General features: G+C 32.1%; 1 protein-coding gene across 1 annotated transcript; it reads right to left on the reverse strand.

Annotated features, from left to right (window-relative positions):
- Positions 1-3,145: 3,145 nt before the first annotated feature.
- LOC120169976 (putative glucose-6-phosphate 1-epimerase) lies at positions 3,146-6,048 on the reverse strand. Its single transcript, XM_039178046.1, has 8 exons — positions 5,868-6,048; positions 5,236-5,310; positions 4,706-4,762; positions 4,452-4,612; positions 4,002-4,142; positions 3,794-3,896; positions 3,602-3,701; positions 3,146-3,458 (listed from the first exon to the last, which is right to left on the reverse strand). The coding sequence occupies exons 1-8, from the start codon at positions 5,958-5,960 to the stop codon at positions 3,244-3,246; spliced, it is 945 nt and encodes a 314-aa protein (XP_039033977.1). The 5' UTR covers positions 5,961-6,048; the 3' UTR covers positions 3,146-3,243.
- Between the last annotated feature and the right edge of the window lie 6,555 nt (positions 6,049-12,603).

Genomic DNA, 12,603 nt, shown 5'->3' on the forward strand with positions numbered 1-12,603 from the left:
GCCAATAATGGTGTGGATTAAGATTAATGTCGAATAATGGGATTCTGATTAGGATTTAAGATTAAGTTTAATGTGCAAGATTTAATTCGAGTTTTAAACTAAAAAATGACCCACTTCCAGAAACATTTTATCGTCTGTTGGATTGGAAATGCTTAAAGAAGAACAGTGAAAGCATCAATCTTGCTTCTTATTTCTTATCTTATCTACTGAGTTTTCAACCAAAAAGTAAGAATCTTGATTTCTTTTTCTTTGTATTCCATCTTATCTCTTTACTTTCCCCCCCAAAGTTTATGTTTTTATCTCCTAAGAAATTCTTAAAGTAAAGATTCATAGAGTTCATCAATTTTAAGATAACAGATGTCAGAATATGATTGGGCAAAAGTCATGGTAAAAAATGAGCCAAGGTACGTTTCATCATCAATCTTTTTCATGGCCATATCCATTGCGTGGCCAAGTTCATTGCTAGGGATGATATTTTAACCCTAAATTAATGAGTTTTGTTTCGATTCGATAAGATCATATATTTTTAAAATACTTGGGTTCGAGTTAAATTTGTAAGAGAGTGAGGTCGGGTCAAGTTGGATTTCGGTGGAGGGGTAAAACTCTAGCCTAACATAATCTGAAGATAATAATGTAATTTTCTTAAAAAATATTTTTATTTTAATTAAAGTATATTGGGTTGAGTCGGGTCGGATCATATTTATAATCTAAAAATCCAGGTCAGATCAAGATTAAATGGAGTGAAGAATATATAATTTTCAGGTTAGATTCAAATTCGAATAGATGATATATATATATATATATATATATATTTTCGGGTTGAGTGGAGTTAACAAAAACTGTTACCATCCCTAGTTAATGCTGACACTAATTTTCCTTAGCAATACATTTTAAATAGTCAGAATTTAAACTATACTGTGTCGTTTTATATGTGCACTATTTCGATTCAAACAAGTGAACCGCCCTCCCCTATTAAAATAAACACTTCACTTTAATTCAATTTAATATATTAATTTCAATTTTTAATTTTTAAAAGCTCCATTTTTCGTTTTGTGTACCAAATTACAACTTTATTAATGAAAAATACGAATAAGTTTTAAAAAATTAATTAATCCATACATAAAGCAAAGTGCATGAAAAAAGAGAATATATTGGCCCATTTAAAATGAACCATTCTTTTTCCTTAATAATGTTGGTTTAATTAATTAAATTTTTTTTAGTAAGTTTAAATATATTGTCCCATTTCAAATGAACCATTATTTTTCAGTTTATTTTATTTACAAATCTTATTATTTGAGAAGAAGATAAAATATCAAACCAACATCCCATATCGACTAATAAAATATAAAGGATGGATACCAAACATTTTTGTAATTTCTGTAAAATTCAAACCAAGAAAAGCAATAATAAGTAGATATTTTCCTTCCACTTATATATATCAGTCACGTGTGGTTGGCCATTGTGGTTCTTCATATTCTCTTCGTAAAAAAATATTGGATTGGACGACGTAATGTTAGCACTCACTTCTCTCTTCTGTTAAGTTGTAAACATCTTCTTCTTTGCCTTCATACAAGTTAAAAGAGCTGGCAGGGTTCAAAGGGACAGCGTTTAGAGTATTTGGAGGAGGAGGAAAGAGCAGGATCAAAATCAGCAAGAAAAAGAGTATAGTTAAAGAAAAATTCATGGATTGGTGGAGTAAGATGGTTTTCCCTCTTCATCGGTTTTGGGTTGCCGTTTCTTCCCCTCTTAAACCTCCCCAAAACGGTGCGTTTTCATACCTCCTCTCGTTATCTTTCTTAAACCGACTTAATGAACCCTTGGTCAACGTTCTTCTGGTATTTGTTGAAAGGAATGTTATGATTTATGGTAGAAGATGGAATTCTAACTTTTTTTTCATTTTACCCAATCCTATTTTCAATTTTAAATTAGGATAAATTACAAATTTCATCATTGAATATTATTCTCTCTTTTATCTTGCTTATTGAATTTTAAAAGTTTTTAATTTTCTAACTAAATTTAATACATTGAGTTTTTTTTTTCATTGAAACTTTTGTATTTCTCCTATTTTGATTATTCCGTCGTTAATAGTTAACAACAATAAAAACGATACTATTTTAGAAAAATAAAATTTTCATCAAAATGATGTCATTTTGTATTTATATAATTATTTATTTTAACGCCGTTAACTTTTTTAACAGTTAAGTGAATAAAAATGTTATGAGAAAATTAAAAAAATAAAATGCAATAGTAAGACAAGAGAAAGAATAAAGTTTAGTTACTAAATTTATAATCCATTTTGTTATGCCCGATATCCAATTTATATATAAATGGAAAACCCTTTTTAATTTTTATATTTAACTTTCATAACTCTATTTGATCGGATATATTTATAATTGCATGAAAGAAAAACATGTCTAGATTTTCACTGATATGTTTTAATATGCTGAAACCCAAACTGATAGTGTGCACCGTGAAGCCATAGCTTGATGGTCCATGCACTCAAAAAAGGTGGGATCAGCATCTTTTTCAGTGCAACTTTGTTGCCTTGATTTAACAATGGCCTGAAACAACAAACGTATCACTTTTTTCCTTTCTTCATTCAACCACAATGTCTAGTGCTCAATCTTGACTGAATCACAACGATGGACCACTTCACTCAAGATCATCCCAATTAATGCTAAATATGCCTTCCAAAAACAAAAAGAATCCATAGTTTGTTTTTTACTAATAATTCCATAATAATTGATTCAGGTGGAGGGCTCTTAAAGCTACATGATGATATACAAACTTGTGGATACCAAGATGTGCAGGTGATGTGGGAGATGCTCAGAAGATCCGAGACCCAGCTGATCGCCAACAATCACAAGCGAAAACAACGACCCTTCTGGCGAGTTTTTGTATGGTCTTCGAACAACAACAATGCATCATCCACACTCATGTCGGCAAATCATGCTTAATTTCGAAATTCATTTATCTTTCGAAACAATTTTTGTACGATATACTAAATAGTAATTTGACTTCTATTCTATGAAAGAATAATAGAGAAGTAATCAATCAAAACATCCAAAGAAACTGATCTGCAAAATTACCATACTCTTTATATGAAAATTTTAGGCACATAGACAGTTTGCAATCAAATTGGCTTGGCTGGAGCACGATCTGTGGAACCAGTCAAAGGAGGCTGAATCGGATTTTGAGATTTAAACTGTACAAGGGATATGTTGAAGAAGAAAAAACCAGTGTTTAACCAGTAAAAGTTACTCTACTCGGGTCGATGTGTCCACTGCAGTAACTTGAAGGAACAACCGAGATCTCCTGCCTTCCTTTCCACTCTTCACCGGGTTTCAAGGTGATGGGATTCTCTACACAAGCAGCCTGTACGCAAAGCATTTGCTTATACTCTTCATCGCCAAAATCAGCCATTGCCTTCGCTTTCTTGTCCCAGGGATTCCACACAACTGAAATATAGATATAGGAAACAATATGTTTTACTAGCTGTAATCGACAACAATAATTTATATGCTTATCCGATCAAATGTTTTACATGTCCTACCCGCAGCGTTCTAATTAGCACGGAAGTGTATAGAGATAATAAACTTACCTGCATCGGGAAGTCCATCCTTTCGCAACACAAATGTTCGCTTCCTTTCATGGTCAAGGATGGCAATTTTTGTTGGTGTACTGAGGTATATTTTATCCACCTTTTTCATCAAGGTCAATAAAATAAATAAATTCAAATTAGATTTGAAAGACATGGAAATATAAGCCTGCTTTAAGAAAAATTGACACTAACTTCTGACTCAAACGTTATTGTATCCCCTTGTTCAGTGAACCGCTCCCTATTCTGCAGGTTATCCAAATAATCCAGTGTCTCTAGTCCTTCTACTCGCACTTCACTAAATAAAAGTAAATACAAAATGAAATGTACAGAACAAAGAAAAAGTCATAGAAAAATATCTATGATAGATATGTTATCAAAAGGTAAAATAATTTTTTTAAACCTGATATCGGTGACGAAAAAACATGAGTGATAGGCAAATGTAAATGTAAACAACTTTCCATCGGTGTTAGTATTTCGGATGCGGGATGTCAACAACAAATCACCTGCAGGAGTCAGTGCTACCCTCAACCGAAACTCAAACCTGCACAGAATTGCATATCCCTTAATTCACATGATATAACTCTAGTATCCATCTCACATGCGTAGGTTATGCCACATAAAGGCAATCAATTTATCCGTAAGAGAACATCTATGATTGATTTAAAACTAGATATGGGTTAGCTACAAAACAGCACACAACCTGATGCCATAGAATACAAAAGCTGGAATAAAGGATATAAAATCTGGTCCAGACAGCAGTTTAACAATTTTTCTTAAAGGGGTCATTGAAATCAAGATGTCAATTTAGGAACTGTATTAAATAAAACAAAGTTCATATAGAGCAATGCACTTGTGAGGCCAGATCTTCAGCTCTTCTTCAGAGTGCCTGAGAATTAAGTCGACGAAGGCCCTGGTAGAAGCATGTGATGAACATGGTGGGGGATCAGGATCAACACTCCATAGTAGATTTCTTGCAAATCCATGTTTCTCAAGAGAATCAATATTCCCGAACTGCATGGTTAAAGAATTAAATTTGAATCAAAGAAATAAAAATAACGGGGGGGGGGGGGAGGGGTGAGAGAGAGAGAGCTTAGAAGCACATACTTGAGGAAAACAGATTGGTATACCTCCACGGATAGCCTTAGGTGGCTGAAAAATAGCCTGCAGAAAGAACACACGCTTAATTGAAAAGGCAATACAAATAGGTGGTAGATCCATTCAAATTGCTGTACTTTTTCCTATATAAAAATCAGCATGCATCGATTGTTTCAATTACAATTATTTTGTACTTAAAAAAATAGAATCCTTGACTGTATCAAAATATCGAACTCTTTATTTATTTATTAACTAATTTTTTAACAATAACCTCCTCAAAAAGAAGCAGCATTAAGTATCAATCAAACACCTAAAAAAAATACTATATAACTTGCAAGTAGTTGCTGAGTAGGAGTAAATGATAACTCACTACTACTGCCAGTGTGATAAAATTTATTCAATGAACCATTGCTTGTTCATTCAAATACTATTTCTAATGATGAAGCGTAGATCACTAAAGGCAGTAGAAGTGGTAACTGCAATTCATTTAAATTATTATGCTAAATAATTTCTAAGAAGAATAGTTCTAAAACAGGTACCTTATTACTAAGGAAAAGCAACTCTTCCCTTTTGTCATTCTTCCAAGACGTGACTTGGCTTCCAAAGAGATACAACTGTTTAAGGAAAACAAAGTAGGATTGAATACAAGAAATCGTTAAATATTGCACATGAAGTTTTGTTTCAAGAATCATTCCGGCTATTTTGTTCAATTGATTCGTGCATTTTTTTTTATAATTGAGTTCAAACAGTTTAGCTTCATTTCTCTTCTTTTCAATAGAAAACACGCAAACCTATTTACTACTGCAACAAAAGAATGAATCGTTCATTACTCAAAACTCAATGCAAACTTAACGAATAAACATAAAATTTATTAGTCAAGGCTAAATCATCACAGTTTAGTTTCATTATACAGGCAACTATATCGTCGCAATTCGCAAGATCCATATCTATAAAACGAATAATTAAACGAACAAATTACGTTAAACAAAGTTACTTCTTGCAATGCGGTTAACATTTCGACACACATTTCAATATTGCGGACTAAATTCACCAAACAAACAATTTCTTTCCGAAAATAAAGGATAGCAGAGACAATAATGATTGGATAACGAAATGTAAACGAAAGATCGTGCAACAGACAAAAAGAGAGAATGAAACGGGAAAAAAAAACCTCAGCAGAGTAACCGCGAATCTCCCTCAAGATGACCTTATCGAGGCCATTGATGCCTTTACAATGCTCGACATACACGTTCTCTGATGCCATTGATGCATTCGAGATATTGAATCGATCTTTCAAAGAAATAGAAAAAAGGAAAACAGAGCGAGAGCGAGAAGTGGAGTATTATTGTGGATTTTCGGAGGGTCTACTAATTAAGGCTATTTTTTGTAGCGGATAGTTATTACAATTTATCAAATTTTTAACAATTTTATATTTTAGAAAAAGATTTATTCATGATTTGACCCATAAAGTATTCTACTTGTTTTCATTTTATTACCTAATTTTTTTTTATTTTACTATTATACCTAAATTATTATAGATTGTTATTCGATACATTTATAGTACATTAAAATCTAATTATTAATAAAAGTCTTTACCGTAACAAATAATTATTTAATTATTTTCATCTCATTTTACCTTTAGAATTATTGGCATTCAATAAAAATATGTCGATATTTAAAAATAATTATGATATAAAAAATAATAAGTTAAGTATTAAAATTGATTTTTTTTTATTAAAGTGAGAATATGAATAAAATTAAAACATCAAATCTTAAATTAAACTTAATTAATCTAAATATACTTTTAAAAAGTATTTTAAATATTAAAGTAAACTATGTAGCACTTAATTTTAGATAATGTATAATTTATATTATTGAATTTTTAATTTCTTTAACTATAATACTAAATTTTAATTTTGACTTTAATTACGTCATTCGACAGTTAAAATCTAAATAGTATGATGATATGACAAAATAAAATCATTTTAATGTGGGTATTGATGATTAAAATGATATAGTTTTAGACATTAAACTTTAAGGGTGAATTGATTTTATCAGTAAATTTTTAATTTCTTCAGTTATATCAATAAACTTAGTTTTGACTTCAATTATGTTACAGAGTCGTTAAAATCTAAATAGTGTCATGAAATGGACAAAATGACATCGTTAGTGTAATTTATTGATGATTAAAATGGCGTCATTTTAAACATTGAACTTTAGTGGTGGAACGATTTGTCACTCAAATTTTAAACAATTCATTTTTTGACACTATAGTTGTTTTTAACTATCGACAATCAATCATCACATGTTATCGATTATATTTTGTGATAAGATCAATACTAAAACGTTTGTATTTTAATCCCTTTTCTCATATTAATTTTTCATTAAAACTACAAAAAAAATTAAAGGTTTAAAAAATTTATTAGAGAAAACAGTTTGGGGCTTTTAAATCGATTAATATTTGATATTTGTATAGTGTATATTTTTATGCAATGTGACTAAACCAGGTGATAATAAATATTCATTTTTAGTTATGAATTAATTAAATTAATAATTATATTATCGTATTAAACTCTACTAATAATTGTTCTTGAGTGCATATAGGTGAACCCTTTTTATCCTGAATTGAGATTTGTAGAGTGGAACAATAATGATTGGCCAATGCATTTTTTCTTCACTTTGCCACTCGAATTTATCAATACACTCAAAGATTGACAATCTCATCATGGTAAATGAGTGAAGTGTAAAACAAAAACTAATAAGTGCAGGTGCAGCAGACTTAGTAGGAGCTGGAGGTTCAACTGCAGCCGCAGTAGCCGGAGGTGGTGATGTACTGCTCGATGGTTTAGGCGTGGATGCTGCTACTGGAGGTGGCACGTTGCCTTCTTCACTAGAAGGCGGCGTTACTGGGGCCTCTGTTGGTGGCGAAGCAACTGGTGGGGGTGTAGTCGAGTTCGATTCAGGCGGTGGCGGGGTTTCAGTTGGTGAATTGACTGATGTAGTATTGGATGGAGGTGGTGATGCTGGTGCATTGATTGATATAGTCTTGGATGGAGATGGTGCATTGTTGCTTGGTTTAGTTTTAGTACTCGGGGATGGAGGCGATGCTTTTCTTGTTTTATTGTTAGATTGTCTCGATGGAGTCCGGACCGGGACTGGGGCAGGGGCAGAGGACTTCTTGGCTTGAGTACTTGGTGTTGGAGCTGGTGCTAAGACTTTCCTAGGAGGGGAAGCATTTGTAGCGGCAGATGGAGGTTGCTGCGACCGAGCGGAAGATGGACCGCTAAGCGTTATAATACCAGCGATTTGTAATACAGAAATGCTATGGGGTTGCGCTTCGACGGTGCCGAGCAATTTGATGTCCATGTTAGGACTTGCACCAGCGGGTCTGAAAGTAATTGCACCGTTGCCGTCATTGTTGACGGTCAATGTAGATCCTTGGTAAAGCGTGGGGAGGACCGTCCTAGACGTCAAACTTCTGAGCCTGGTTTCATCGTAGTAATCGAGTACCACGTGGAAGCTGAGGATTTGCCTGACATCGTTCTCCGCTTGGTAATTAAAGGACCGCAATTGATCGTTGGCGATGACGAGGACCGTCACGGCTTTCTGGTTGTTGATTTGGCTCGCCAATCCGGTTCCAGTTAGACGGGAATTGAACGTGCTGAGAACCGACTGAGGATCTCGGTGATGTTTTATTTGTAATGTGCTGTGAGAACTGTTGCATCAAACAATGGGTTTTATAGCAAAAAGTGGTTCAAAGAGAAACACTATATTTGTAGGGTTTTGAGTTAGTTTCGGCCAAGTAAAGGGGATATCTCTTTAGTCAGATAAGACTATGAGATCTTTTCTTCGAGCTCTATATTGCTACAACCTGTTGCTCTCTGTTCTATTATCATGGAGATGGAAAGTTTTTTCGATTTATAATATTTTTAAAGAAAATTATATTTATATTTATATTTAAGGTTAAAACTATGTGTATGTAAGGTCGTCATCCTGGACCAAAACCCACAACAGCCATTGTCACTAAGCTCCCACTTTCAAGCAACTTTAAAGGTCCTTGGTTGTCTATTATCAATGTCCTCTCTCTCACGTGCACAGGTTTGTAAAACCCGACATCTACGGAAAGGAACGGTGAAAATTTGATTAAATGATTATATATTTAATACTCGACAATTAAATAGAGAGTGAATCACGAGATTTACAAAAGTCATAAGAGTTTGTTCGGTCCTTGATACAAAATTTTAAGGTGTATACGAGAGAATGTGTATTTCTTGGGAATTAAGGATACACAACTTTATTATTGAACTAGATACCAAGGCAATAACATTATGTGTTAACAGCCCGTTGAAGAATGGATCTTCCTCCATAATACCATACATTATGGCTCTATGTCACCGAGAGTGGAAATTGATGTTTCAATTTATACCGAGAGAGTGTAATTTAATTGCCGATGGGATAATCAAACTTGCCTGAAAGCTACCATATGGAATTCATGAATTTCATAGACCACCTGCTGAAATAGAAACGATCCTATATGGGGAGGAATGGCGAGAACGCTGAAAGAGACAATTTGCTACATGAAAAACGAGGGGTATAGAGGATCACCTAGATGAGAGTTTCATTCCTAATTTAGTTTATATCATTCATATTAAAAAAAGTACGACCAACATGACCAAATAACGTCATATTAACTTCCTAATGACACATTATATTGTTGTGACCTGATTAACGAATGGCCGAGTGGCTAATTTATTACATACAAAATGATAATATTAGTGATTGTTTTGTTATTTTTGAAACTTTAATATTGAAAACAAAAAATTACTCATGATCCGATGACTTATTTGTGTATTGTATCCTAATAATAATTAGGGTAAATTACGTGTTTGTAGTGACGGAGTCAATATTAAATTTTAGTAGGGCCGAAATATTGAACTCTTTTTTTAAAAAATACAATGACTTATTACGTATTTAAACTCAAAATTAAGAAAAAATACATAATTTGTCTAATATTTAAACTTACAATGACATAAATTGTTATTAGACCAAAACATTTGAGAACATGAGATTATCCTTCTTTGTCCCTTGATTAAATATTTAATAAATTATTGTATTTTTTTACTTGAACCAAAATCTATCGAATATATAAAATTGTTATTGGGGCCGGGTCCCCTTTGGGCCCCAACATAGCTCTGTCCCTGCGAGTTTGGTACTTAAATTATTAATTTTAATCAATTTTAGTACCTAAACTTCTAATTATTTTCAAAATCATACTCAACATTTAATTTGTGCTTCATTTTAGTACTTCACCGTTAAAAACTTAAACGCAATTCATTTTTATGGGTAAATTATACTATTCATCACTAAACTATATTTCACTCTCATTTTGATGCTAAAGTTTAAAAATTTTAAATTTAACTACACAACTTTCAAATTATTCCTATTTTAATGGCTCTAATTTATTTTATTAATAATTTTTGTGATATGATATTTTTATTATTATTTTATTAATATATGGTTAAAAATAAAAAAATAAATTTAAAAATTTGAGTGATTAAATTAGGAGCAATTTGAAAGTTAAGTAATTAAATTAAAAAAAACTAAACTTTAGTGACCAAAATATGAGTAAGAAGATAGTTGCGTGATGAATGATGTAATTTACCTATAAAAAGGTACCACGTGCAAATCATCCATTAAGTTTTTAACGGCGAGTTATTAAAACAAAACAAATACTAAAAGTTGGGCATGATTTTAAAAAATTTAAAGTTTAGGTGCCAAAACTAATAAAATTGATAGTTTATGTACTAAATGTATAATTTACACGAATAATAAATATAAGCTTCTTTCCTTCTTGAGTAAATTACGTGTTTAGTCACTGAACTATTAATTTTAATCCGTTTTAATACCTAAACTTTCAAAATTTCAAAATCATACCTAAAGTTTAGTTTTTGTTTCATTTTAGTATCTGATGTTAAAATGTTTAGTACCTAAAATATAAATTTTGGTTTATTTTAGTTGTAACCCCCTCAGACCGCCAATCCAGGGTGTCACATTAGGGCCACCGGAGCGACTCACCATAAAAATAGTGGAAAATTTAAAACTTTTATTAAACGTGTAAACTCATAAGATGATTTATCATTATTAAGAAATAAATCAGATTTTCAGACTTGTATATAAAACAAAATACAATAACATGCCCCTTAATCACATGTACCATCTTCTGCAAGCAACGCCGGAAAAACTCCCTTATTGATGTCGATAGCTGCACTGGTACAATTCTTTTAACATGCAATGGTGAGTAATAGACTGAGCTTCGGAAAGCTTAGTAATACAGAACTACCAGATGATACTACATGACATATAAATAAATGAAAAGCCATATAATTTCCTTATTGAATCAAACGTATACCAGTTGCGGAATAATCTGGGTTTCCTTTAGTGGTTTATCGAGTTGAAGCCATGAAGATCATAGTTCATAGGAAGTGTTCAAAGTATGATATTTTAAGGAATCGAACATGTATCCCTATAATCTTTACTTCATTTCCACATTACAACAATATCAAGAATTGATGACGTATTTGATTCTTAGTTCATAACCCATAGGGACCGTACATCATACAAGTTCATTGTACTTCCAGACTCATCCAATTACTTACTAAATTCTCCGTCATTAAGGTTACTTGGTTCATTTAGCAATCAATTTTATCTCAGTTACTTCAGAGTTTTCCAGAGTAATTCAGACACTTCTGAGATTCAGATACATGTTGTACTTCCGTTCAGTTCACTTTGGTCATATACTAAAATCATTTTGGTATTCGTGGTTGATTTATCTCAAGAATATCCACTTCTTAATATCGAATGCGCTCTAGCGTTGAGCTAAGCTGAGTAATACAATAATTATCATCAATCCAAACTTGAGGAGACGAATAAGCATTCAAGTGGTACCTATGTTATTCAGGTACTGACATGGCATTAGCGTTGGTCAACTCACTTAAGTTGAGTTCCATAACTTTTAAGGGTAGTACAACACCCATGTTTATTTGGATTCCTTAATGAATCTAAAACATTTACTTAGGCTAGGCCACAAGGGTATTTTTGTCATTTTGGTGCTCAATGTTTTTCCATTCATTTCAAAGCTTGAGGATATCTATTCATTTCTGAGCTTGGTGATATTCTTGAGTTATTTCCATTATAAGGGTATTTTGGTCATTTTACAGATCTAATGTATTTCAATCATTTTCTTCTATCCGATCTTATTATTTAATTTAATCTTATCACTTACTTCAGTCCTTTAAAATAATTCTTACCAAAGAGCACATTCGATAAATCATTCTTCAGGTATTTACTCAATTCGGTAATTTCCAGGTTAAATGTCTTTTCAAATGTTACTAACGAATTTTCAGAAATTTTCCATACAAAGGTAGGATCTCAACAATCAAATCAGTAATTTATCGGTTTAAAAAAAATTCTCAGGTTACTCTCTCATTCAGAGTCAACTTGGACTATTTTTACCTCTCAAGGGCATTTTCGTGATTTCGCACCCAAATACTTTTGGTATTAACTCCTAACGAAAATAAATATAGTTTAGAGATCCTATGCTTAATTGCTTACCCAAACATTCTCGGATATTGAAATTATTCCTTAACAAACTTTTAATATCTTGCATAAACCCTCTTGGGGTTAAAAATCGATTATCCAAATTTTCCAACATAACTAGAATTTCTTATGCACATTTATAGTTTTATTAGATCAATACATCTTTTCAGAATTATTATTTAACTTCCAGGGATAATTCTTGTCATTCTACAATATAGGGATATTTTCGTAATTTTACCTAATCGAAGTATTATCATAATCTAACATCCAAGTACCTTTAAATAGATAAATTATAATTAACAATTTCAGAA

This window comes from Hibiscus syriacus, unplaced genomic scaffold, assembly GCF_006381635.1.
Source record: "Hibiscus syriacus cultivar Baekdansim isolate YM2019G1 unplaced genomic scaffold, ASM638163v2 tig00111769_pilon, whole genome shotgun sequence".
NCBI classification, from domain to species: Eukaryota; Viridiplantae; Streptophyta; class Magnoliopsida; order Malvales; family Malvaceae; genus Hibiscus; species Hibiscus syriacus.

What these genes read in the sequence shown, in the direction of transcription:
- LOC120169976 (XM_039178046.1), bottom strand. Translation starts at nt 5,960, where the DNA reads ATGGCATCAGAGAACGTGTATGTCGAGCATTGTAAAGGCATCAATGGC. An exon ending in TGCTTTTCCTTAGTAATAAG is followed by an intron (nt 4,763 to 5,235) that starts GTACCTGTTTTA and finishes TTCTTTCTGCAG; the next exon opens with GCTATTTTTCAGCCACCTAA. An exon ending in CAATAACGTTTGAGTCAGAA is followed by an intron (nt 3,702 to 3,793) that starts GTTAGTGTCAAT and finishes TTGATGAAAAAG; the next exon opens with GTGGATAAAATATACCTCAG.